Genomic DNA, 27680 nt, shown 5'->3' on the forward strand with positions numbered 1-27680 from the left:
CTCCTCCTCCCCCCTTCTTCTTCTCCTTTTCCTTCTCCTTTTCCTCCTCCTCCCCTTCTTCTTCTTCTCCTTTTCCTCCTCCTCTTCCTCCTCCTCCTCCCCCCTTCTTCTTCTCCTTTTCCTTCTCCTTTTCCTCCTCCTCCCCTTCTTCTCCTTTTCCTTCTCCTTTTCCTCCTCCTCCTCCTCCCCTTCTTCTTCTCCTTTTCCTTCTCCTTTTCCTCCTCCTCCTCCTCCTCCTCCCCTTCTTCTTCTTCTCCTTTTCCTTCTCCTTTTCCTCCTCCTCCTCCTCCTCTCTGGCATTATCTTCCACTGATGTCCCTCTACTCCTCAAACCCCACCCTCCTCCGGATCCAACCTCCCCTAAAATCTCCAGGTATTTCTCAACCCGGAGCTGACAACTTGAGTCAATCAAAGAAAGGCAAGACATTTCAGTAAATGGCTGGACGATGCTGGGAGTTGTGGCAGACATTGTGTTCTTTGTTTCCTCTCCTACTTAGGGAGGAAGGGTTTGTGACGCATGTCCCAGGCATCGTCCAATTTAGTGCCTATTACTGTCTCATAATCACCGTCCACACAGAGCTCATAACTCAAATGCATTTCCCCAGCAACTGATGGCTTAAATTATATACTGTACTTTCTCCTAGACGGAGATCAATACAGAGGTGCAGATCTCACGTCATCATACCTCTTTTGTCATCTGGGAAAGCCTTCAGCAAAAAAAACACACCCTGATAATGGTTTCAGGTCTTATCTCCCTAGCGCCCTCCATATCAGTTTCCCCCTAACCGTGTAGTCTAAAAAAGAGAGTCCTGTGTGATTCAGAAGCTAGCATTCTGAGAGCCAGTTTTGTGTGGTGGTTCAGTGGTTAGGAGCATGGACTCTAATCTGGGAGACCCGGGTTTGATTCCTCACTAGGGTTGCCAAATTTTTAAAACTTACCGGCAGGGGAGCTTCCTGCCGGTCCGGGAGGTGTCTGACGATGCGCGCGCGCGCGCCGCCAGAGCATCACCGGAAGTGACGTCATACGCTGGGCGGAGCCACGCCATTTGAGGGGAAAACAAAGAGTTTTCCCCTCAAATGGCGTGGCCCCGCCCCCAGCGTGCGACGTCACTTCCGGGTGACGTGCACGCCGGGGCGGAGTTCCCCCCGGACCCCGATTCCCCGGCGTCGGGTAACGGGCCTCCAGGGCGGGGGGAATTCCACCCTACCGGGGGGGTTGGCAGCCCTATTCCTCACTCCTCCACATGCAGCCAGCTGGGTGACCTTGGGTCAGTCACAAGTCCTCTCAGAGCTATTCTCTCAAGAGCAGTCCTCAAAAGAGCTCTCTCAGCCCCACCTACCTCACAGGGTGACTGTTGTGGGGAGAGGAAGGGAAGGAGATTGTAAGCTGCTCTGAGACTCCGAGTGAAGGGTGGGGTTTAAATCTCGTCCTCCTCCTTTTTCTTCTTCCTCCTGCCTTCCGAGTCTACATGAGTTCCCTGGCTCTCTAATTCGGTGGGATCCACAATGCTATTGGGGAGCAAAAAAGACATCAAGGGGATAGCCAAGTACGTCTGTCCCCATTCACTTTTAAAGTAGTAGTAGTAGGAGATTGGATTTATACCCTGGCCTTCACTACCGAAAGGTGTCTCAGAGCGGCTTACAAACTCCTTCCCCTTCCCCTCCCCACAACAGACACCCGGTGAGGTGGGTGGGGCTGAGAGAACTCTGACACAAACGGCTCTTCTTCAAGGACAGCTGTGCCAGAGCTTGTGACTGACCCCAGGTCACATCAGCAGGTGCAAGTGGAGGAGTGGGGAATCAAACCCGGTTCTCCCAGATTAGAGTCCGCGCACTTAACCACTGCACCAAACTAGGGTTGGGAATGTCTTTGTTTACATAAAACAGCAACGGGTGTGTGTTTGTGAAAAGTATGCAGACGGAGAGTGATTTCAGCTAAGCATACCTTTATTTGGTTCAGGACAAAGACAACTGACCAGCTCGCAGGCCGGTTTATATGCGTTCAGAAAACCCGCCACCAAGTACCCATAACCACACCCCCTACTCCTAATAGGCTATTTACAGTAACCGGGTGACCATTGGTCTCCCGGCTGGAAAGCTAGCCCTTTGATTGGGCCAGCTAGGATCCTTCGGATCCTTTGTCTTTCGACTCAAGCTACAGATGGTTTGTGCCTGGCCAGCCCGGGCAAGTCCGGGCATGTCAGGCTGAATACATTACAGTTTGTGTGCTCGCGCCTCACTTTGTCCATTCCATTCCTTCAAGTCTTTGGCCTCCCAGCCCAGCTTACTTTGGGAATCAGGGGAGTGAAATGCAGTGAGAAGAAGGACGAGGATGTCGTTCTCCTCACCTCCGCACATGCTGTGTTGCACGCAACAAATCCAAACCCACACTCCGCACACAACTCAGGGATGGAGCAGATCCCGGAATAAATCACCATGTATAATTTTACTTTACAGTTACTTTACTGCAGCCTTCAGTACGTCAAGATTGTGTTGAATCAACGACAACAGACAAACCTGATGAAGAATAGGCAAATGGAATGATTACTAGAACGCCATTGTTTGTCTTAGTTGTTTTTGTAATATTAGATTAGGACCTTGTGCTAAGACCTCATTATTGGCTGTAAATATTTCTACAGAAGTGACATCATTCTGAATGTACTGTTGAGCTGCTTGGTTAATGCTTAAGTGGTAATTTTGCTAATGAATCATTCTAAGAATTCTTTAAAAATTCACATTTAGCATTAAAAAAACAGAAAAAAATTGTAAAATTATACACGGTGATTTAGTGTTTTACTTAGCCCCTGGAGAAAACAGCTGCTTTGGAGGGTGGACTCTGTGGCTTTGTACCCTGCTGAGGTCCCTCCCCTCCCCTAACCCCACCCTCGCCAGGATACACCCCCCCAAAAAAATCTCCAGGTACTTCCTAAGGCAGAGCTGGCAGGCGACCCCTAGGCAGCTGGCCCTCCGGATGCAACGGTGTCTCCTACCAGGGGTCATTTCCTGCAGGAGCGCACAGGAGCAGAGCTCCGGCAGTAAAGAGCCCAGGGGGCGGGCACATGCAACAAGTCCCACCCCCTGCTCCCAGCAGCCGTCAGTCAGAGCAAGAAGCAGCCAGGTAAGCTGCAGAGCCCCCCCTGCCCCCCCGGTCCAAAGCAGTCCAGTGGCACGTTTAAGTTCAGGTTTTATTCAGGTACAAGCTCTCCCTCCTCTGTGAGGACAGATCTGCACAGTCCTCCCACCCCCCCATAGCTAGCAATCCAAAACAGTCCAGTGGAGCCTGAGTGGTGGGTGTTGCCTTCTGGCACACTTCCGGTGATGTCAGGGGGCGTGGCACATGCAAATAAGTTATGCTAATGAGTTATGGTAATGAGCTCCTGCACCTGTTTTTCTGCTAAATGACCCCTGGCTCCTACCCATCTTACACAAGGCAAGAGCCTCCCCACTGCTTGGCCGAGGCAGGGGAGCTGGTGGTGGGGTGGCAGAGATTCTGGGGCCCCATTCTGGGCTTTTGCCCAGGGCGACACGATCACTAGGTTTGCCCTCCGCATCTGATTCCCTCCTCGGGAGGCTGTTGGGCAAAGCAAAGGCTGTTACAGGAAGAGAGAACCCGTGTCCAGGGGTGATTCTGCACCTAGCACTCGCTCCACATTTTCGCAATGGCGAGGGAAAAGTGCAGCTCAAAACCACATTCGGATGCCGTACTGACTGCAAACCCACCCCTGAACGGCCATGAAACAGCCATCAGTCTCTGACTGGCTCTTAAAAATCCAAGAATATTGTGTAATGGATAAGTTATCAGAATCCTGAACACAAGGGGAAACAGAATCTCATTCTTCGAGGTTGGTTAAAGTATGGTTCCCAGCCCTAGAATACCTTGTGTCCCGAAAAGAACTCTAATCTGTTTTAGAAGCCATCGATGCTGTATACTAATTTATCCAATTTTGTAAGGTTTTATATGTTGTTGTCTTTCCCCGAACCTTCTTGTTGCTTATATCTGGTTGAAATTTCCTCTTTTAAAAATTATCCTTCTATGTATTGCAGTTGAAACTTTATGTATTTGTTTATTTATGTCAATGATGCTTTGGAAAATGAAAAAAAAATCTGTGCAGAAGGCTACCATAAAATCCGATGATCAGAAGAAGCGAAAGCGGCATGGAGTGTGGAGGCTACCATAAAATCCAATGATCAGAGGAAGCGAAGGCGTAAAACCCGATGATCAGAGGAAGCGAACATGTGGAGGCTACCATAAAAGGCGGCATGGAGTGTGGAGGCTACCATAAAACCCGATGATCAGAGGAAGCGAAGGCAGCATGGATGTGGAGGCTACCATAAAATCCGATGATCAGAGGAAGCAAAGGCAGAGGAAGCGAAGGCGATATGGAGTGTGGAGGCTACCATAAAATCCGATGGGCGGTATGGATGTGGAGGCTACCATAAAATCTGATGATCAGAGGAAGCGAAGGCGATATGGAGTGTGGAGGCTACCATAAAATCCGATGATCAGAGGAAGCAAAGGTGGCATGGAGTGTGGAGGCTACCATAAAACCCGATGATCACAGGAAGCGAAAGCGGCATGGAGTGTGGAGGCTACCATAAAACCCGATGATCACAGGAAGCGAAAGCGGCATGGAGTGTGGAGGCTACCATAAAACCCGATGATCACAGGAAGCGAAAGCGGCATGGAGTGTGGAGGCTACCATAAAATCCGATGATCAAAGGAAGCGAAAGCAGCATGCAATGCAGAGGGGGATTTCTGTTCCAAGGTGGGTTTTGTAAAACAACGGAGGGAAAAGCCAGTGCAGAATCAGCCTGGGCTGCAACTGTTCTCACATCCTGTTGCGAAGAGGTGCAGCTGAGCAGAGCATAACTGTCACAGTAACACTGCTTGTTTTATTACGCTCCTCTTTCTCACTCCTTCCCTCACGCCCTCCAGTATGCTCAGTTAAAGAAACCCCACTCCTACAAAATGATGGATGGGGACTCTGCTTGGACTCGCATAAACAAGTCAGTGCAAAGAATTTGCCTGAGGGATGTTGGGGAGGGAAACAAGGTGACTTAAATGGATTGTCCAGATGGGGAGGATTCTTCTTTCTGATGCTGGGAGAAGTGGCATGCCAAGCATCCAGAATCCTCGCACGGTATGGATGCTATAATGCAGACAGTGTTCCCTCTAAGCTGAGTTAGTGTGAACTACCTCACAATTTTTTGAGAGAGCCAAGTTTGGTGAGAGCCAGTTTGGTGTCGTGGTTAAGTGTGTGGACTCCAATCTGGGAGAGCTGGGTTTGATTCCCCACTCCTCCACTTGCACCTGGCTGGATGACCTTGGGCAAGCCATAGTTCTGTCAGAGGTATTCTTGAAAAAGAGCCGTTTCTGTCAAGAGCTCTCTCAGCCCCACCTACCTCACAGGATGTCTGTTGTGGGGAGGGGAAGGGAAAGGAGTTTGTAAGCGGCTCTGAGACACTTTTGGGTAGTGAAGGGCGGGGTATAAATCCAATCTCTTCTTCTTCTTTAGCCTCCGGCTCACACATTTTTGTCTCAGCCCAGGAAGGAGGGCTCCAGAACAAACTAATTTATGCAGCAGCCAAATCGCTCGCTCACAACTTTAACGGCTGTAGCTCACAAAGCAGAATTTTTGCTCACAAGACTCCACAGCTTAGCGGAAGCATTGAATGCAGAGTCCCCACCTCTCAGATTTCAAGTACTTAAAAAAAAAAACCCCGCTGGTTGCTGCCATTCAGTGCGAGAACTCTCTAATTTCCTTCTTTCCTATTCAATGATTGAATGTGCTTTTATTGCATTAGCCTGAAGCCGCCCTTCAAATACAAAACAGTGACGCTCCCACGGCACAGCTTTGCCGACCCTGTTTTAATAACTGTCAGTATACTCCATGATTTTTAATGCTCATTTTGCGCTCAAGGCCTCATTTTGTCTTCATCCGCGATTGTGCTTATGTCAACGCATTTTTAAAAACGTCGGCTCAATCAATGACGTTACACCCAAAGTACTGACGCACAGAGCCTTAGCCTATGAAACCAGGAAGATGGTTATTCGTCCTCTCCTATAGGGCATCAGGGGATGTGGAATGGTATAGTATAGCCCGATCCCGTCAGATCATGAAAGCTATTGGTACTTGGGTGTGAGACCACCAAGGAAGACATTTCAGAGGAAGAAAATGGCAAGCAACCTCCACTTAACCCCTTGCCTTGAAGACCCTATGGAGTTGCCACACCACACATTTGTTGTTGTTCAGTCGCACAGTCGAGTCCGACTCTTTGCGACCCCATGGACCAGCTCCCGCCAGGCCCTCCTGTCTTCCGCCGTCCTCTGAAGTTGGCTCAATTTCATGTTCGTTGCATCGATGACACTGTCTAACCATCTCATCCTTTGCCGTCCCCGTCTTTGACCTTCAATCTTTCCCAGCATCAGGGTCTTCTCCAGTGAGTGCTCCCTTCTCATTTGGTGGCCAAAGTATTTGAGCTTCAGTTTCATTATCTGGCCTTCCAGGGAACAGTCCGGGTTGATTTCTTTTAGGATTGACTGATTTGATATTCTTGCACTCCAAGGGACTCTCAAGAGTCTTCTCCAGCACCATAGTTGAAAAGAATCTATTCTTCGGCGCTCGGCCTTCCTTATAGTCCAACTCTCGCAGCCATACATGACTACTGGGAATACCATTGCTTTGACCATGCGGCCTTTTGTTGGCAGGGTGGTGTCTCTACTTTTTATTATGCTGTTTAGGTTCGCCATCGCTTTCCTCCCAAGGAGCAGGCGTCTTTTAATTTCATGGCTGCTGTCACAGTCTGCGGTGATCTGGGATCCCAAGAATGTGAAGTCTGTCACTATGACGACTTCCCCTTCTATTTGCCAAGGAGTGATGGGACTGGATGCCATGATCTTAGTTTTTTTGATGTTGAGCTTCAAGCCCACTTTTGCGCTCTCCTCTTTTACCCTGAGCAAGAGGCTCTTTAGGTCCTCTTCACTTTCTGCCATTAGAGTGGTATCGTCTCAGAATACACCACCAGGGACTTTGCAGACTCTCAAAGATGGCACTTCTTAATTTGCAGTGTGCAACCCTATGCCTGACATTCTCTGCTGGCTGGAGAGCCAGAGGACCTTGAGGGCCAGTTTGGTGTAGTGGTTAAGAGCCCGGACTCTAATCTGGGAGAACTGGGTTTGATTCCCCACTCCTCCACCTGCAGCTGCTGGTGTGACCTTGGGTCAGTCACAAGTTCTTTCAGAGCTATTCTTTCATGAGCAGTCCTCAAGAGAGCTCTCTCAGACCCGCCCGCCTCACAGGGAGTCTGTTGTGGGGAGGGGAAGGGAAAGGAGATTGTAAGACGCTCTGAGACTCCAAGTGAAGGGTGGGGTATAAATCCAATCTCTTCTTCTTCTTTTGTTTTCTCTTCTTCTCCTTCTCTCTGATGAAGTCCCAGAGGTCAGCATATTGCGATGATATATCAGCTTCCAAGACTCTGCCTGTGTATCATCATCACTGCTGCCCCAGTCTAACAATCCTCTGCCAGAACGGTGATCACAGAATCCCTCTGCTGGTGTAAGGGCTAGAACTGGGTGGCACGACCACGGAGGAGCAAGAATTAATGGGTATCCTACTCTCTTCGGCCTCCGTCCAGTCCCCAGTGCTCTGCATAGAGTTTGGCTGGCCAAAGACAAGGGCAGTCTTAGCGATTCTGGGGCCTTGTGCAAAAGTCCAGGATCACTGCCACCCTCACATCAAGCACCTCCCCCTGCCGGGGCCAAACAAAGAGTAGCCCTCACCACATGTGAGTCAGGAGGAAGCTGTCACCAGAAGCTAGCAGGCTCGGACAGAGCGGGCACAAGCGGCCACTGCTGGATGGGGCAGATTGGTACAAGTGGACAGCCTGAGGCCCGACTAAGGTATGAGTGAGTTAGGGTTGCCAGGATCCCTGCAAGCTGCTTCACAAAGCCTGGAAACCCTCAGGAGACCAAGAGGGGCAGGGTACTGGCTCAGCCCTACTGGGAAGCAAGTGCTGGGCCTCAGCCGGGCAGTCCAGAGGCAGAAATTCCAGAGAGAGAGAAACACAAAGTCCAGCCCAAGGTCAGGGGTGCCAGAGAGCAGGTTAACAGAGTCCAATCTAGGGTCAAGGGATCCAGGAAGCAAAGCCACATCCAGTCCACATGGTCAGGGATTCCAGAAGAGCTGGTTGTTCACGTCCAGTCGAGGCTCTGAGGTTTCAGAGAGCAGGTATCAGCAAGGTCAGTGGCTCCATCAAGCGTACTTGTTGCTTCCATAAGCAGCTGCTTCTCATGGCTGGTTTTATAGCTAGGTCTTAATGAGCCATGCTTTCAGCCAGCTACTTGGCAGTCATCCAGCAGCTACTCATCTTTCTCCTCAGTTGACAGCTGGCCACGGTCCAGGAGATGCGTACGCTTTCTCCTTGCCTGCAACCCTGAACGCCACTGACATTGCCGGCATTCCATGAGTGTGGGGGAGCCGGGTGGGCTGGGAGTTGCCTCTGAAGGCTTGTTTGCTGATTCAGACCTGCAGGGTGTTGGCTCAGTTGCAGATGTGAACTGTGAGTCATGATCAGTGGGTATCTCAATCCTTTGTTGATTGTCTACTGACTCTGGGCCAGCTGCAGTTCGCTCCTCTTCTTCTTCCAAGGAGACCTCGCTGCTACTGGTCTCAGGCTGATTAACAACAGGCAGGGACATAGGGATGGCTATCAGTGACGGCATGATATCACTTCCAGGAAAACCAGGAAGTTACATCAGTCCTCTCTAGGAATTCCTAGAAACTTACCATAGAGATCTCCTGCCTCCAGTGGGCATATGGCAGTGGCCAGAAATACCAGTGCCATCAGGAGGTCCACCAGTGGGGCCAGGACATTAGAAGCCCTCCCACTGTTGCCCCCCCCCCCCAAGCACCTCTGCTCCATATGCTTATCTAATTCCCTTTTGAAGCCGTCCATGCTTGTAGCCGCCACCACTTCCTGTGGCAGTGAATTCCAAGTGTTAATCACTCTTTGGGTGAAGAAGTACTTCCTTTTATCCGTTCTAACCCGACCGCTCAGCAATTTCATGGAGTGCCCACGGGTTCTTGTATTGTGAGAAAGGGAGAAAAGTACCTCTTTCTTTACCTGCTCTTTCCCATGCATAATCTTATAAACCTCGATCATGTCACCCCTCAGTCGTCTTTTCTCCAAGCTAAAGAGCCCTAAGCGCTTTAACCTTTCCTCATAGGGAAAGTGTTCCAACCCTTTTATCATTCGAGTTGCCCTTTTCTGCACTTTTTCCAAAGCTATAATATCCTTTTTAAGGTGTGGTGACCAGAATTGCACACAGTATTCCAAATGAGGTCTCACCATTGATTTATATAGGGGCATTATTATATTGGCTGATCTGTTTTCAATACCCTTCCTAATAATCCCCAGCATAGCATTTGCCTTCTTTATTGCAGTCACACACTGTCTCGACATTTTCAGTGAGTTATCTACTACAACTCCAAGATCTCTCTCTTGATCTGTCTCTGCCAGTTCAGACCCCATCAATGTGTATTTATATTTAGGATTTTTGGCTCCAATGTGCATCACCTTGCACTTGGCCACATTGAACCCCATTTGCCATGTTGACGCCCACTTGCCCATCTTTGACAGATCCCTTTGGAGTGCCTCACAATCCTCACTGGTTTTCACCACCCTGAACAACTTCGTATCATCCGCAACAGAACAGTTGGTTTCTAAACCCTACTTTCCTTTACCCTAAGGAGCCTCAAAGAGGCTTACAATCGCCTTCCTCTCCCCACAACAGGCACCTTGTGAGGTAGGCGGGGCTGAGAGAGTCCTGAGAGATCTGGGACTTGCCCAGGGACACCCCAGGAGGAGAATCAAACCTGGTTCTCCTGATCAGAGTTCACTGCTCTTAACCATTACATCACACTGGCTCTCACAGGGAATCCAGAAGGTGCTGAAAAGTCATCCGTGGCCCTGCTTGAAAACAGCTGGCACTGTGCGTGCCTGCCCCACAAGCCACGAACTCATGGCCTGCTGGGCAGGTGCCACAGTGCCCACTTTCCCCCCGCAGTGTGCGTGGCACCCGCTTCCCCCCAACCATTTAAAGGGAAGGTTCCCTTTAAACGGTTGGGGGAAAATGCGGGGGGGGGGTGCGTGCATGGTGCTCTGGGAAAGAGCAGGTAGAGAAAGAGGTACTTTTCTCTGTGTGATGTCATCATGTTGGGGACAGCCCCTCCCAGCACCCCCCCCAAATTCCCCCATCAGGGAGAAGATGGGACCTGGCAACCCTAGGTGGAACTGATTGTATCCATGTTTGCAACCATTCATTCCCTAGAACGAAATTTTGTGATTGCAGGATTTGTGCAGATCTTCTTGCTGGGTGCTGAGATCTTAGTCTGGATAGGCCTGTGTCAGCCATGTCTTTGTGGATGGGCAACTCTCTGTGTCACCGTGGTCTCTGGAGATGCCAAGCCCATTGGCAATGATCTTCTTTAGGTGTATGACATCATACGGTCATTGCCTCGTCTCACAAACTTAAAAATTAACAGATTCCTACAGTACTGAGAGCGTTATCATGTGGAATGTAGGTCGTGTCTCCCTACATGCTTAGAAGAATAGCAGGTAAGCCGTTTTGGTTTTTTATGCCCCCGGAGGGGATTTTTTATTGCATTTTCTATAAACTACAAACTACAACAAAAAATTAGGGAGGGAACATCTACATCTAAGGAGAAAGTAAAGAAAACCACTAATAACTAAAACCCCAAGAATAGGAGATCATTACATCAGCTTATATAAATGTCAGTCTAAAATGCTAGTACTACACTGAACATAGTCAATTAAGCTAAATTATTTATCTTTTTAACCATTTTTTAAACTGTTTAAAGACCACCCCAAGAGCATCATTTATTCTCGTTTAGGGGCAGCCGCCCCCTTTTCTGAAGCAGAGTCCTCGTCGGAAGACACAGAGTCCAATTCGCCACTAGATTTGCTGTCATCTTCTTCTTTAGCGTCCTCAGCTGGCTCTCCCAGTTGCAGTATCAAGAACTCACGCGCTTTGGAAACAGAGTCAATTTTTTCTTTTTTATCCTGAAGTTTGAAAATGACGCTGTCTGGACCAAGGACAAACACTCTCCCGTTCTCAGGCGCTGAGCTCACAGCCACCTGTGGCCCTGGGATTCTCACTAGGTCCTGGTCCTTTGCTGAGGCTCCTTTTCATCTGGGTTCCCCTCAAGGATGCAGACAGACACTCAGCAGACACTCTCAGCGTGGTGGGTTAATACCTCTGCATTTATTTGAGTCCTTCAAAATAACTAAGAGTGTTTGCTCGGCAGAAACCACTCACAAATTATAGCAATGGCAAAAAAAACAACGACACCATACTTGCACTGGGCAGAGGCTGAGCCTGAAGCATTAACTCCTCGTGGCTTCCTTCACTGGGGTAATCTTGCGACCCGGCTTTCTCACCCGAAGGCTTAAGAAAGAGAGTCCACTCCCACAGGCATAGTCCACAGCATTCCAAGGCCACCAGGTGTTTTTAATTAACGCTCAGCCCAAACAGGCTGCAACCAGCCTGTGAAAACCTATAGCTTGGTTGCATTAATGAAAACCTAAGATCTGTAAGTTCTAATCCTTACAGACGCCTTCAGGGGTCAGCCATCTATAGGAAATGCTGTTTGTTTGTAAAAAAAAAAAGAATTAAGTCTTTGTACTTCTTCTTCCTTATTTCAAATGGAATGTCTTTTAAAATCCTAATGGTGTTGCCTCCCATTTTCAGGGGTGTTCCTGTAGTCGCTTTCAGGATTAAGTCCCTCACGTGTCTCTTCGAGAATCTAACCACTATTTCCCCAGGCAGATTATTTTTCTTGATGTAAACGGAATAGGCCCTATAGACCACATCCATTTCGCTTATAAGGTATTCCACTTTTAAATCTGTAACTGGAGCTAGTGCATCGCTCAAAAGTTGCTTTAGATTCTCGTCTTTTGCTTCAGGGACCCCTTGGAACCGGAGGACCAGGTTAGCTTTCTCCATTTGCAGTTGTAAAAGTTGAGATTCATCCGAAGCTTGCTTCCTTTCCAGCATTTGCACCTTTTTCTTGACTTTTTTAGAGTTGGCATCTATTTCCTTTACTTTCTCAGCTGTTTGCTCCGTCTTTTTTGTAGTTTCAGACAGTTGGAGCTGCTGAGCTGCAAAGTTCTGGATTAGAGCAATAAGGCTGCACAGTACATACATAGTTTCACAGATTTACTTGGAAAAATAATTGGGACTTGTGGTCTTTCCCACTGTATATGGTGTATTGTAAGTAGGAGTCTATTATATCATTTCTGTACCCCTTAAAGTGTCCTGTTAATACTGGTGCTGTGCTCCTGTTCTTTCTGGCGGTTCCAGTCTTCTAACATCCTAGCACATTAGTTGTTGAATATCCCATTGTGTCGATTGATGGACTATAAATAACGTAAATAAATAAATGTAACAAAAAAAAAAGAGTTGTCAGCTGCTGATAGATGTTAGTCATCTGATCCAGTAGAGGGTGCAAAGAGTTCGCCAAGAGTTTAGAGAACTCAGTGGTCTCTTCCAGTTGTGGGCTCATGCTCCCTGGTGGTTTCACTTTTGCTTGTTTGTCCCTCTCCACTTTTTTCCACGCCATTTTAATGGATTGTTTACTTTTATAAAACTTGCTAAAGTCTCTGAAATTCGCCCATACACTTATCCGCGCTCTGGTAAGTTTCTTTAAAAAGATTTCGCTTTTGCTTCCGCTCCCCTCTTGTTCAATCACTTTTTAGTCTCTGCATGTGCGAGGGCCCCCTCCCCCGCTCACTTTTCCCGCCATTCACAGGGGGGGCTTTCTTTTTAAATTGCTGGTATTTCACTTTTACTCGACTCACTGTTCGTTGTTGGTCATAAGACCTCGCTCAGAATACGTTTTAAACGCTCGATCTCTGACATTTGTCCCGGTCAGCAGCTCTAGTTCCATACAGACGCATAGCGGCAGGACTGTTGGGGCGGAAGAGCACCTCAATTCACCAGCAACGCGCTGGTGAAGAGGCCACCCTTCAAAAGCCCCATGGCTAGGAGCCTTTCACAAAGGCTCCGGGGGGTGGCGAACAATGCCCCCCCTCCTATCTGCTAGCGTGTAGATAGCACCCCCGGGAGGTCCGGGAGGTGCATCCACCTGCGTGTCACCATAAACCGGAAGTTCAAGTAAGCTTTTTTCATAAGAAGACCCAGAGGTGGTTTGCACCTGGAGGTACTGCTCAGATGTATCTCCAGTCACAGGGAAGCTGATCATCTATCAAGCGATGCGCCTGAGAGCTGTATGTTGAATAGACCCCCCCCCCCCGGGTGTTTCACATGGAAGCAGCATCTCTTTCCTGGCAATGTGCGACATCTGTGGGTTTGATCTACCTGATTAACCGGTGCCCCCCACAGTTGTGTCACATAGATGCAGGACCCCTGCTGTGTGGAATACACCATGGGATAAACTCTGAAGCAATGTTCAAAGCCCACTTGAGATACATTCCAATTGAGGCAAGATACAAAGTGTGCTTGGAAGACACTGTCTGACCTTCCTGCCGCTTATTTGGCATCCTGATTCCTTTTGTATACTGGAAGCCATTCTAAGGTCCTTTCCGCACTTGGATCTCATCCCTGGTTTTATCAGAGTTCGACCCGTGACACAATACCTTGCATTTATCCCTGGTTATAACAGCATCCATTTATCCCGGGACAAGTGTGGGGTGAAACCGGGGTGACCTCAGTGTAATGTGGAAATAAAAAATACCCCAAGATAATTACAGGGGTGAACTCGAGTGTAGTGTAGAATGTAAGTTCGAGGACAGGGTTGAACCAGGATCTAAGGTCTAGTGCGGAAAGGACCTAAATGGAGAGGAAAAAGTAGGCTGTGACCATTTCTGCAGTAGTGAAATTCCCCGCAGTGATGTTTTTAAAACTGTGCATTATATTAAATTTTCCTCAGTAGATTTTTCCTCGCCAGGCGCAAAACCAACATTTTCTCCTTCTTACTCCACATTTTCGGAACTTGCTGAAACTGTGGATTCCGAAAACCTGGGGAAAGAAGGGGGGGGGGAAACTTCGGTTCGCGCCTGGTGAGGAAAAATTTATTGTGGAAAATTTCACATAATGCGCAGTTTTAAAAACGTCAATGGGTGGAATTTCACGACTGCAGACATGGTCTGTGTGCTGCGTTGCATTCTGCCGGGGTTGCTTGCAGCTCTGCAGAGAGTGAAGCCATATATTGGCAACACGAGCAGACCCTAAGCGGGATGCGCAAGCTGAGAAAGGCAGCTCTTTATTCCCTGAAATTTCACACCCTGGTAAGTGAAATGCTGCCGCTGGGAGTTCACGGCTTCGGTTGGCATTCGGTTGGCAAGAGATTGATACGGAAGCCCAGAATTATTCTGGGTCATTACGTTGCTGGTTTCCCCCTTTGTCTAGCCTTGGGAACACTCATAATATCTTCATGAAAAGAAGAAGAAGAGAAGAGAAGAAGAGACTGGATTTATACCCCGCCCTTCACTTGGAGTCTCAGAGCGGCTTACAGTCTCCTTTCCCTTCCCCTCCCCACAACAGACACCCTGTGAGGCGGGTGGGGCTGAGAGAACTCTGACACAAACTGCTCTTTTTCAAGGACAGCTGTGCCAGAGCTTGTGACTGACCCAAGGTCACATCAGCAGGTGCAAGTGGAGGAGTGGGGAATCAAACCCGGTTCTCCCAGATTAGAGTCCGCACACTTAACCACTACACCAAACTGGCTTAGATTCTCCATTGGGATGGCGATGCAGATCAGTTATGCCTTCTCATCACCCCCTACCTTCCCGGGAGAGGCATTTGCTCGCTTCCTTCAGGACGGTGTTATATTTTTACACAGAGACGATCACGTGGGAAAGTTCAAAGGTGTGACAGTGACTTTTGCATCTGCTCCTGTGGCCCAGTTGGTGCACTCATGTTAACCCACCCTCTTCCCAAGCCCCCATTTGTCCTACCCAGCAAATACTATTGTGTACTTTTTTGAAACTTCCTTCTTGGACGGGGGTGGCCAGACTGCAGCTCGGGAGCTGCATGTGGATCTTTCACACAGTCTAATTTAATGTTAATAAAAAGCAAATTTGCATATTTTCCAATAAAAACATGTGTGTAATATTTGTTCATGCCTGGCGGCTCTCAGACATCTGACGTTTATTCTGTGTGGCTTTCCACGTGAAGCAAGTTTGGCCACTCCATGTTCTTGGAGATAGTATCCGCCTTGGGCGGACGCCGTGCATGAAGCAACCCTTACTTGGCCCTGAAAATGGACTGAAATTTTGGGTCAGGTTAATGTTGGTTTAGGGTTGTCAGCTCTGGGTTGGGAAATACTTGGAGATTTTGGGGGTGGAGCCTGAGGAGGGTGGGATTTGGGGAGGGGAGGGGCTTCAATGGCGTATAATGCCAGAGAATCCATCTTCCAAAGTGGCCATTTTCTCTTACATTGTGCAGAGGGTTGGATGAAGAAGAAGAAGAAGAAGAAGAAGAAGAGATTGGATATATTCCCCACCCTTCACTCACTCGAAGTCTCAGAGCGGCTTACAAACTCCTTTCCCTTCCCCTCCCCACAACAGACACCCTGTGAGATGGGCAGGGCTGAGAGAGCTCTTTCCAGAATTGCCCTTGAAAGAACAGCTGTGCCAGAACTATGGCTTGCCCAAGGTCATCCAGCAGCTTCAAGTGGAGGAGTGGGGAATCAACCCCGGTTCTCCCAGATTAGAGTCCGCGCACTTAACCACTGCACCAGACTGGCTCTATGATTTTTTTATTCTTTGATTCCAGGTGAACTGATCTCTGAGGGCCTGGAGATCAGTTATTATCCCAGGAGATCTCTAGCTACCCCCTGGTGGTTGGCCACCCTAGCATAGGTTGTATGCAGTGATGGGATCACAGGGTAACATTAAAGGTAAAGGTAAAGGTTCCCTGGCTCGAAAGCCAGTCGAATCTGACTCTAGGGTTGCGGTGCTCATCTCTGTTTCAAAGCCGAAGAGCCAGCGCTGTCCGAAGATGTTTCCGTGGTCATGTGGCTGGCATGACTAAACACCAAGGCACACGGAACGCTGTTACCTTCCCACTAAAGTGGTACCTATTTATCTACTTGCAATTTCTTGCTTTCGAACTGCTAGGTTGGCAGGAGCTGGAACTAGAGACGGGAGCTCACTCCGTCACGCGGCACACTCGGGTCTCGAACTGCTGAACTACTGACCTTCCAGAGCCTGCAGTTCAGCGTCTTAACCACTTGAGCCACCGCAGCTCAACATTAGCATGCATCAAAGTCCCATTTGTTTTTTAAAAAGTGTAGGCATGTGGGCCATCCCACCCCCCAAGACTTCTGAGAAGTGTCCAGCAGGGGTGTGATAAAATCGCAGCCTGGGTTAGGATGTCTGGATTTGTGCCTGACGGCTCCTGTTGCTACTCAACCTTTCCTTCCTCTCGCTTTCAGGGCTGAAACAGTTTGTCTGGTAGCCACTTGGAATTCCTGCCTAATGTGCCCTGTCACCACCAGCTTATATGCAGGGCCAAGTTGCATTTTCTGTATACATTGTGCACACTGTGCAGGGACTTCCAGAGCTCTCACGATTGGCTGAAATTCCAGGTAGATAACAGTGGCCCAAACTGCCGCCACACGTGTTTCCTCCACTGCCCATATAGACAGAAGTCTCCATTTGAATCTCATTAAAAACACAACCAGAAAGAACTCAACAAGTATATTGGGATAATAAAACTAATCATACTATCATATTTACTAACAGTGAAAAGATCTCCTCCACTTGGGGTTTTAGTTTAGTGTGGTTTGCTTTTCTTTCTCCTTAGTTGTAGTCCCTCCCCTATATTTCTTTGTAGTTTGTAGTATTTGCAAAATAAAAAATATCCCTACGGGGATTTACAAAAAAACCCCCACACAACCAGAACTTCCTCCAAGACCATCAGTGGTATAAATATTTAGATTGTTATATACGTATGCTTGTGGTCACTGATCGGATCGTTGTGCGGCGCATGAGAAGCGTTGCTCTACTCACCTACGGATATGGTCCACACAGCAATGATCTTTGCAAAAGCTTTCGTCCTTGAATTAAAGCGGCTGTGATGGATGGGGTTTCGGATGGCAATATAGCGATCCAGCGAGATGGCACAGAGATGCATGATGGAGGCGGTGGAGAAAAGCACATCTAAATAGATCCATATCGCGCAGAGGTTCCTGGGCAGAGGCCACGCATATCCTGCAACCGAGGAGAGTATTTTTGTATTAACGGTATTTGTCAAGACACACCTTGGCCCCAGCCTCCATATGGGGCAAAGAGTCCTCAGAAGGACGGGGAGACTCCCCAAGAGAAGACAGGGCCACCAGCCTTCCACTGGGGGTGGGAAATCCCCTGCCCCAATGCGCTGTCCCCCCCCACTGCCGATTCGCTAGCTGGCAGGGGGAAAATGGAATGAAAAATGGAAGGGGCAGACACCAGTAGTGTTTAGATAAGGTAAAGGTTCCCTTGCTCGAAAGCCAGTCAAATCTGACTCTAGGGTTGCGGTGCTCATCTCCGTTTCAAAGCCGAAGAGCCAGCGCTGTCCGAAGACATTTCCATGGTCCTGTGGCCAGCATGACTAAACACCAAGGTGCACAGAACGCTGTTACCTTCCCACTGAAGTGGTCCCTATTTATCTACTTGCAATATCTTGCTTTCAAACTGCTAGGTTGGCAGGAGCTGGAGCTAGAGGCGGGAGCTCACTCCGTCATGCGGCACCCGGGTCTCGAACTGCTGAACTACCGACCTTCCACAGTCTGCAGTTCAGCGTCTTAACCATTTGAGCCACCGCAGCTCCTAAGTGTTTAGATATACCGATGTAATTTCCCATGCACCTGGAACTGATGTCAGCCTATTGCCATTGATGTCGGGGACACTCTGATATTTGAGCAAAACTCTATGGTAAAACCATAGAGGTTTGCTCAGATACTAGATTGTCACTGGCAATGTGCTGATGTAACTTCTGGCGTGCACTGAAAGTAATGTTGCTGGCGATATCACCGGTTTGCCAGCCTGGGCCTCCCTCACCACTGGTAAGTCCCCGCACCGGTTGCCACGAGTGGCCTGGAAAATCTAAGAGAAAAGGAGCCCCTTCCTACAGTCCCCAGGGCTTGGTGCATCCTGGAAGTCTGTTAATAATTACATAGGTAAAGGTAAAGGTCCCCTTGCTCGAAAGCCAGTCAAATCCGACTCTAGGGTTGCGGTGCTCATCTCTGTTTCAAAGCCGAAGAGCCAGCGCTGTCCGAAGACGTTTCCGTGGTCATGTGGCCGGCATGACTAAACACCAAGGCGCACGGAACGCTGTTACCTTCCCATTGAAGTGGTACCTATTTATCTACTTGAACTTTTCCTATACTTGGGTGATTACTCACTGGAAATATCTAGGGATAAAAAATCCTTCCAATCTGAGGGACCTATTCAAATGTATTCCAAGATGTCTTAAAGTGAGATGGTTTTAAATTATTGAAGTGCCTTTTACCCCTAATATCTTTTGAGGGTTTTTCCTTCTGGACTCCCAAGAGAGTTGCAAATAGCAGGGTTTCCCTTCCATTGTCAACAAGTGATTCATCTTTTTTGTGCGTGCGAGAGCAGAGTGACAGTTTATTAAGAATGCTGCCAACAAATGTCAATGACGGAGAGCATAATTGGGAGAGACAGCAGCTATAATGGCCTCGGCATACCATTTCGCTTCCTCGTCTAGAATTCATTTTGTTTCCAGTTTTCCAATTAACTCCTCTATTACGCTCCAATCTATTTTCGGTCTCCCGCACTAACTCCACACTCAGTTCAAGCAGAGTAAAATAATTGGCAGAACTAAATCCGTTCCTTAAGGCACTCGCTTAACAACAGCCAGAGATTATGGGCCACTGTTTCTGGGTATATTGCACGTGGCCATCTTAATCTCCATTTAGCATCTTAGAAAAACAACATTTCAACCTCTGCTCTAAATTGTTTTATCTTCTTAAGTAGTTTGTAATTTGTAATCTAAAAGACCAGGAGATAAAGGAAACAGGAAACCCCTAGCATGTCTTTGTCCTTCCCAATGTGTTCTTGCTGTGCTTTTGTGTGATCTATTAGGTAAAGGTAAGGGTTTTCCTTGCTCAAAAGCCAGTCGAATCCGACTGTAGGGATGTGGTGCTCATCTCCATTTCCAAGCCGAAGGGCCAGCGCTGTCCAAAGACGTTTCCATGGGCACGTGGCCGGCATGACTAGATGCTGAGGTGCACGGAAGGCTGTTACCTTCCCACCAAAGCAGTACCTACTTAAAGGTAAAGGTTGCCTTGCTCGAAAGCCAGTCGAATCCGACTCTAGGATTGCGGTGCTCATCTCCGTTTCAAAGCCGAAGAGCCAGCGCTGTCCGAAGACATTTCCGTGGTCATGTGGCCGGCATGACTAAACACCAAGGCTCACAGAATGCTGTTTCCTTCCCACTGAAGTGGTACCTACTTATCTACTTGTAATTTCTTGCTTTCGAATTGCTAGGTTGGCAGGAGCTGGGGCCAGAGACGGGAGCTCACTCCATTGTGCGGCACTTGGGTCTCGAACTGCTGAACTATCGACCTTCCAGTCTGCAGGTCAGCATCTTAACCACTATTACTCGAAGCAAAAAATCAGGTTGATCCAAGACTTCTATAACTGGGTTGAGTTTAGTGAAGGGATTTTTAACTCCCCCGCCCCCCATGGTTACAGCTGTAGGTTTGGGAACTTTCTGGAACAATTATGTCATTTGGAATAGGGTTGTCAGCTCCCCAGCAGGTGGTTACCAGGGTTACAGGTAAAGGTAAAGGTTCTCTTGCTCGAAAGCCAGTCGAATCCAACTCTAGGGTTGCGGTGCTCATCTCTGTTTCAAAGCCGAAGAGCCAGCGCTGTCTGAAGATGTTTCCGTGGTCATGTGGCCGGCATGACTAAAAACCAAGGCGCACGGAACGCTGTTACCTTCCCACCGAAGTGGTCCCTATTTATCTACTTGCAATTTCTTGCTTTCGAACTGCTAGGTTGGCAGGAGCTGGAACTAGAGATGGGAGCTCACTCCATCATGCGGCACCCAGGTCTCGAACTGCTGAACTACTGACCTTCCACAACCTGCAGTTCAGTGTCTTAACCACTTGAGCCACCAGGGTTACAAGTTGGGAAAATCCTGGACATTTTGGGGGGAGGAGCCTGCAGAGGCAGGGTTTGGGGGAGAGAAGGTGCTTCAGGAGGGTACAATGCCATAGATTCCACCTTCCAAAGCAACCATTTTCTCCAGGGGACCTGATCTCTGTTGTCTAGAGGTCAGTGGTGATCTCAAGAGACCTTCAGGCCCTACCTGGAGGTCAGTAACCCTAGTCATTGCAAAAAAGGGGGCAGGTGGTAAAAATAGTTTCTGTGACTTCACAGAAGCCTTGGATACCACCTGTTGTCTTCAGCACGCTTTCCCACTGGGATATATTAATAAGTGAATATCCGTGTGCATATCTGTCTGTCTGTCTGTCTGTCTGTCTGTCTGTCTGTCTGTCCGTCCGTCCGTCCGTCCGTCCGTCTATCTATCTATCTATCTATCTATCTATCTATCTATCTATCTATCTATCTATCTATCTATCTATCTATCTATCTATCTATCCATCCATCCATCCATCCATCCATCTATCTATCTATCTATCTATCTATCTATCTAGTACTGCTCATACGGCTATCGACTTAAGCAGAAATCGGAACCAAAGAAAATATTTAAAAGATCTTAACTCAGTATTATTTCTCTTGTATTTGATTATTGCGCTATGAATTTTGCCACTGAGAGGGTGACACGATCATTGGTATCCGATAGTAGCCATGACACCTGGGCTCGCACATTTAGCAGTTCCATATCTCTAAGTAAAGGGCTGACTAAATTAGCCCTCAACTCATCGAATATGGGGCACTCTATAACCATGTGTTCAGTGGTTTCGATTGTATGATATGAGCCCCTGTGTGTTCTATTACAGTATGGTACTTTATTATATCTGCCCTCCAAAACTGCCGAGGGAAGAACTCTGGTTTCTCTTCAGATCATGTATATCCATGTAGATTTATCTAACTGTGCATTGAAGTAAATATCAGAAACTTAGAGATTAATGACATCTACCTATAATTCATTTTGCATCTCACCTTAGGCAGGCTCTACTGGAAATGAACCCATTAAGCTGTTTTTTTCCCAATTAAGGCTTTCTTTTAATTTTAGGAGCCCCGTGGGGAATGTCAAAAAAAAAATCCTGACATTTACTGATAAATCTCTTGGCCCATCTGAGTGCCCTCTGTAAATGAGAAAGTTTTTAGTAAAGAAATGACATTTAACGCGATTGGTTTATAAACCCTCTTCAGCCAATAACGTGCTTACAACTGCCTCAGTTCTCACAACAGCGCATCCCCCCCCCCAATTTTACTTCCTTTCCTCATTGTATTGTAATCTGCCCTTTCCCTCCCCATTCAATCGACAATTACCTCCTCTATTGTGATTTATAACGAGGGAACAGGGGCGGTTGAATAACAAGGGGGCAAAGAGAGAGTAAAAATTAAAAAGAAACCTTTTAATCAGACTTGTGGGTCCGGAGTGAAATGGCTTGTATCTCCCCCCAAGGATTCTTTCACATTTATCTGAGCAGAGCGGTCAGATACAAGAGCATTTGAGCTATTACAGAGCCGGTTTAATATTGTTAAGGAGGGGGGGGGGGCGTGAAACTCACATCAAGTACAAGAAAAAGTGATTGTCTGAGAAAAAAAAATCAATTCCTGCCATTTTCTGGCCTTTCCCAGGAAATGTTCATGTAGTGGTTAAATCGGAAATGAGGGTTAAGCTTGAACATTTACGGAGGGCACTCAACTGCCTTTGATCAGGACTAGAAAATGCCGGGAGAAATGTTGATGTCACAGGGCTTGCTTTGGATGTTTGTACAATGCCCATGGCAGTAGGAGAAGAGCTGGTTTTTATACCCTGCTTTTCTCTACCTTAGTGGAGCTGCAGTGGCTCAAGTGGTTAAGACGCTGAACTGCAGGATGTGGAAGGTCGGTAGTTCAGCAGTTCGAGACCCGACTGTGCTGCATGACGGAGTGAGCTCCCGTCTCTAGTTCCAGCTCCTGCCAACCTAGCAGTTCGAAAGCAAGAAATTGCAAGTAGATAAATAGGAACCACTTTGGTGGGAAGGTAACAGCGTTCCGTGCGCCTTTGTGTTTAGTCATGCCGGCCACATGACCACGGAAACGCCTTCGGACAGCGCTTGCTCTTCGGCTTTGAAACGGAGATGAGCACCGCAACCCTAGAGTCGGATTCGACTGGCTTTCGAGCAAGGGAACCTTTACCTTTCTCTACCTTAGGGGCTGCGGTGGCTCAAGTGGTTAAAGACGCTGAACTGCAGACCGGAAGGCCACATGACCATGGCGGCCACATAACCACGGAAACGTCTTCGGACAGCGCTGGCTCTCCGGCTTGGAAACGGAGATGAGCACCGCATCCCTAGAGTCGGATCTGACCGGCTTTCGAGCAGGGGAAAACCTTTCTCTGCCTTAAGGAGACTCAAAGCAGTTTCCAATCTCCTTCCCCAGCTCTCCCCACAACAGGCACCTTGTCGCAATGACCCCTCTAATGTTTTCCCCTACTGAGCAGAGTAGTTCACATCCTGAGCAGAATATAACTGCTGTAACCTTAACATGGGCCATGGCCAGTGCAAGACCCTGTGCGGCTCCAGGTTGTTGTTGAACGGGGCTTGTTAATGAGCGGTTAATGAGCGGTTGCTCATGTGCACAGCTTAGAGGCAGGGAGGGCTGAGAGAGTTCTGAGAGAACTGTCACCCCACGGGCTTCATGGGAAGGAGTGGGGAATCAAACCCGGTTCTTAACCACTCTTAAACACCACACCACACTGGCACACTTGCACTACACCACGCTACTGGTTGACCTTTACCTATAAATTGGGTTGCCAGCTTCCAGGTGGTGGCTGGAGATACCCTGGGATTACGAATGATCTCCAGGAGGCAGAGATCAGCTCACTTGGAGAAAATGGCCGCTTTGGAAGGTGGACTTCATGGCATTAAACCCCATTGAAACCCCTCCCCTCCCCAAACCCCACACTCCTCAGGCTGCACCCCCAGAATCTCCAGGTATTTCCCAACTCAGAGCTGGGAAGCCTACCAGTTTGGTGTCGTGGTTAAGTGCGCGGACTCTAATCTGGGAGAACCGGGTTTGATTCCCCCACTCCTCCACTTGCACCTGGCTGGATGACCTTGGGCAAGCCGTAGGTTCTGATAAGCGCTGTTCTTGAAAAAGAGCAGTTTCTGTCAAGAGCTCTCTCAGCCCCACCTACCTGACAGGCAATGTTCCCTCTAAGCTGTGGAGTTCTGTGAGCAAAAATTCTCCTTTGTGAGCTACTGGGATTAAAGTTGTGAGCGAGCAGTTTGGCTACTGCCTAAATTAGGTTGGTCTGGAGCCATCCTTCCTGAGCTAAGACAAAAATGTGTGAGCCGGAGGCTAAAAAACTGTGAGCTGGCTCACACTAACTCAGCTTAGAGGGAACACTGCTCACAGGGTGTCTGTTGGGGGGAGGGGGAGGGAAAGGAGTTTGTAAGCCGCCCTGAGACACCTTTGGGTAGTGAAGGGCGGGGTATAAATCCCATCTCTTCTTCTTCTACCTGTAAATGATACAACAGTATGAAATTTTTCAGCTAATGGAGGTGCTCCTGGTATATTTCCTGCTGGTAATTCTTAAAAAGATTATAGTTAAACACCAACGTTCGCAAAACATCTGGCACTGACTAGAACGTAGGTGCTCAGACGCACAAAATCTGTACACCAGATGTGAGCCACTGATCACATCTGCCTTTTTATGTTAGTGAGAATTCATTCTCAAGAAGATTGTGTATAATTTAATAGAGTGTAACCTGTATCAGAAAACTGGATTGTAAAGATACCCTATATATATGGTGTTCAATTTTTTACTATTGAGGATTTTAGTTAGAGATATTTCCGTTAGAAAAATATGTTATATAGTTGCAACATCCTCAAATATATGGTAAAGCAAAAAGTAGAATTGTTAAAGTCATATATGTATTAGGCTGCGATCACACGCTCCTTTAGATCCGACATAGGTGCGAATGTCTGATGGATCTAAAGGGCAACCCGTGCTGCTCCGCCACGGAAGCGGAGTTAGAAGACATCAGGGAAAGTCCAGTGTTATCCGGATAAGGCGGGCCACGGGCAATGTTCCCTCTAAGCTGTAGGGTTTTGTGAGCAAAAATTCTACTTTGTGAGCTACCGGCATTAAAGTTGTGAGCAAGAGATTTCGCTGCTGGATAAACTAGTTTGCTCTGGAGCCCTCCTTCCTGAGCTAAGGCAAAAATGTGTGAGCCGGAGGCTAAAAAACTGTGAGCTAGCTCACACTAACTCAGCTTAGAGGGAACACTGGCCACGGGTGGACTTTCCCCTGTCTGATCATTCAAGCGCACTCTCATGCTGTTGGTATGGTCTAATCAGGCCATCCCGACTTCGTGTCGTATTTCCCCCCCTCTTCACGGTATGCGCATCATCACATACTCCATAGGGGAGCCTCAGTGCGGAGGTGCAATTCCTTGGCCCCGGTCGAACGGGCCGGATATCGCAGGGGGAGGTGTGGCTAATTGCCGCAGCGTAGTGTGATGCGCGATTACGCAATCAGATGCGTTGGCGGCACACCACGGGTCCTTCCCTCGGCACCAGCGGGTAAACGAGGGACCGGAGGGGAATACCACAGGCCGGTGCGATCACACCACGGGCGTCTGGAGGCAGCCCGTGGCAAACGTTTACTAGTACCTTGGAGGTACTTGTTTTTTAAGGCGCATTGTAGGTGGTAAGCCACGGGTGTGCTCCACTTCCCAGATGTTGGGGTGTGATCGTGCCCGGATAATCCGCCCACCATCCGTGCCTCTCCCACGGCAAGTTTCCCGTGTGACTGGGGTCCTTGTTTATGTGCATGAGAATCAGCAAAAAAATTTTTTGACTCACCCGCAGTTGTGTCTGATCACACAGTGTTGGGCTGTGCCCGCAGCTTCAAAGGGCCGTGTGATCTCGCAACTGCGTGTCAAATTCCTCCGGAGGGAATAGCCTCGCTCCCCCCCCCCCGCTTCAACCGGCACGTGTGACCGCAGCCTTAGATACGTGTATAAGATTTGACAAAATACATTAAGGTTTTACTCATCGCGGTGAGTGTTGTTCTTTTGCAGTTTAATTCACCGCAAACCCGATTTTGTTAATTTCATTTTTTTTTATGGTGCCAGCAAAAGGGCTCCAATCTGTACAGAATACCATAAATAATTAGGATGGCCATCTCTGCGTTGGGAAATTCCTGAAGATTTGGGGGCAGAGTTTGGAGAGGATGAGGTTAGGCAATGGGAAAGGCCTCAGCAGGGTACAATGCCCTAGAGCAGGGGTGTCGAACTCACTTGTTATGAGGGCTGGATCTGACATAAAGGAGACTTTGTTGGGCCGGGCCATGTGTGTCATAAAACGTAATGCCAGGTAAAGGTAAAGGTTCCCTTGCTCGAAAGCCGGTCGAATCCGACTCTAGGGTTGCGGTGCTCATCTCCGTTTCAAAGCCGAAGAGCCAGCGCTGTCCGAAGACATTTCCGTGGTCATGTGGCCGGCATGACTAAACACCAAGGCGCACGGAACGCTGTTCCCTTCCCACCGAAGCGGTACCTATTTATTTACTTGCAATTTCTTGCTTTCGAACTGCTAGGTTGGCAGGAGCTGGAACTAGAGATGGGAGCTCACTCCATCATGTGGCACCCGGGTCTCGAACTGCTGAACTACTGACCTTCCACAGCCTGCAGTTCAGCGTCTTAACCACTTGAGCCACCGCAGCTCCTGCCAGGTAGCGGAGATATAAACTTTATAAAGGACACAGACAGAAAGGTGTTTTTTTAACTTGAAATAAAAACATGCTTAAAACGTTAGCACTCTTGCAATATTTGTTTATTTAACAGTGTCTGATAACTGACACCTCTTGCTCTGAATTATTGCATCAAAATGTCTGTGCTGTTGCCATCTTGATTATGCTGCAAACCTACGATGACACAGCAGCAGCAGAACTGGAAGAAGCAGCAGAAGACAGCCAGTTCCACTGGGGGCCTGATAGAAGCCCTCCAGGGGCCTCATGTGGCTCCTGGGCCGCATGTTCGACACCCCTGCCCTAGAGTCCACTCTCCAAATTAACCACTTTCCCCCCGGAGAGAACTGAACTCTATAGTCTGGAGATAGCTGTAATTCTGGGAGATTTCCAGGCCCCACCTGGAGGCTGGCAACCCTATCAATAATACAGCAGGAGCGGTATTATTGGCCGTGTAGAAATAAACAAGCACGCTTGAGACATGCGCACACTTGCATAAATGCATAAATACACTCTCTACAGCTGCATGCCTCCCTCATTGTTAATTTCACCCTCCACATCACTGCAAAATCTATTCTTTTAATACATCTCCAGGAGGAAAACTTTTTGCAGATGCCACATCTCAAGCTGAAAGGTTAGATCAGAGATGGCCAGATTATTAAGGCTGGGATGGAGCTTTATTCTGGCACCTTTCCAGCTTTCTGCAAAGGATGACTTGTTTTAGCACTACGGGGGGGGGGGGATTCATTCCCCTTTAACACTCTCCCTTTCGTTTTTCAGAAACTCCGTTATGAGGGGAATAAAACCCCACATTCCATTTTAGTCACTGGGGTTCAGAGAAGAGAGAGGAAGAAGAAATTGGATTTATACCCCACCCTTCACTACCCAGAGGAGCCTCAGAGCGGTTTACAAGCTCCTTTCCCTTCCGCTCCCCGCAACAGGCATCCTGTGAGGTAGGTGGGGCTGAGAGAGCTCTGAGAGAACTGCCCTTGAGGGAACAGCTCTGAGAGAACTTATGACTTACCCAAGGTCACACCAGCAGCTGCAGGTGGAGGAGTGGGGAACTGAACCTGGTTCTTCCAGATCGGAGTCCGCACTCTTAACCACTACACCAAACTGGCTCCAGGGATTTAACCCCTCTTCTCTCAGGTAAGCACTCTTTTTGTGTGTGAGTATTTTGTGTGTGTGTACGCCTGTCATAGGAGCTGCGGTGTCTCAAGTGGTTAAGACGCTGAATTGCAGGCTGTGGAAGGTCGGTAGTTCAGCAGTTCGAGACCCGAGTGCGCCGCATGACAGAGTGAGCGCCCGTCTCTAGTTCCAGCTCCTGCCAACCTAGCAGTTCGAAAGCAAGAAATTGCAAGTAGATAAATAGGTACCACTTCGGTGGGAAGGTAACAGCGTTCCGTGCGCCTTGGTGTTTAGTCATGCCGGCCACATGACCACGGAAACGTCTTCGGACAGCGCTGGCTCTTCGGCTTTGAATCGGAGATGAGCACCGCAACCCTACAGTCGGACTCGACTGGCTTTCAAGCAAGGGAACCTTTACCTTTTACGCCTGTCATAGATGTAACAAACATGAAATTGAGCAAACTTCAGAGGACAGCAGAAGACAGGAAGGGCTGGCGTGATCTGGTCCATGGGGTCGCGAAGAGTCGGACTCGACTGTGCGACTGAACAACAACAACAACGCCTGGAAGTCATGGTTGACTTTTGGCAACCCCTAGTGGACGTTTCAAAGAGGTGGCTTGCTGTT

General features: G+C 48.3%; 1 protein-coding gene across 1 annotated transcript in view; it reads right to left on the reverse strand.

The window, feature by feature from the left end:
- HTR2A (5-hydroxytryptamine (serotonin) receptor 2A, G protein-coupled) overlaps positions 1-27680 on the reverse strand; it is a 63307-nt gene that overhangs the window by 26404 nt on the left and 9223 nt on the right. The window contains 1 exon segment of the mRNA XM_015414122.1: positions 17056-17256. Within this exon segment, the coding sequence (XP_015269608.1) occupies positions 17056-17256 (201 nt within the window).

Source organism: Gekko japonicus, unplaced genomic scaffold, assembly GCF_001447785.1.
Source record: "Gekko japonicus isolate JY-2015 unplaced genomic scaffold, Gekko_japonicus_V1.1 scaffold1230, whole genome shotgun sequence".
NCBI lineage: Eukaryota > Metazoa > Chordata > Lepidosauria > Squamata > Gekkonidae > Gekko > Gekko japonicus.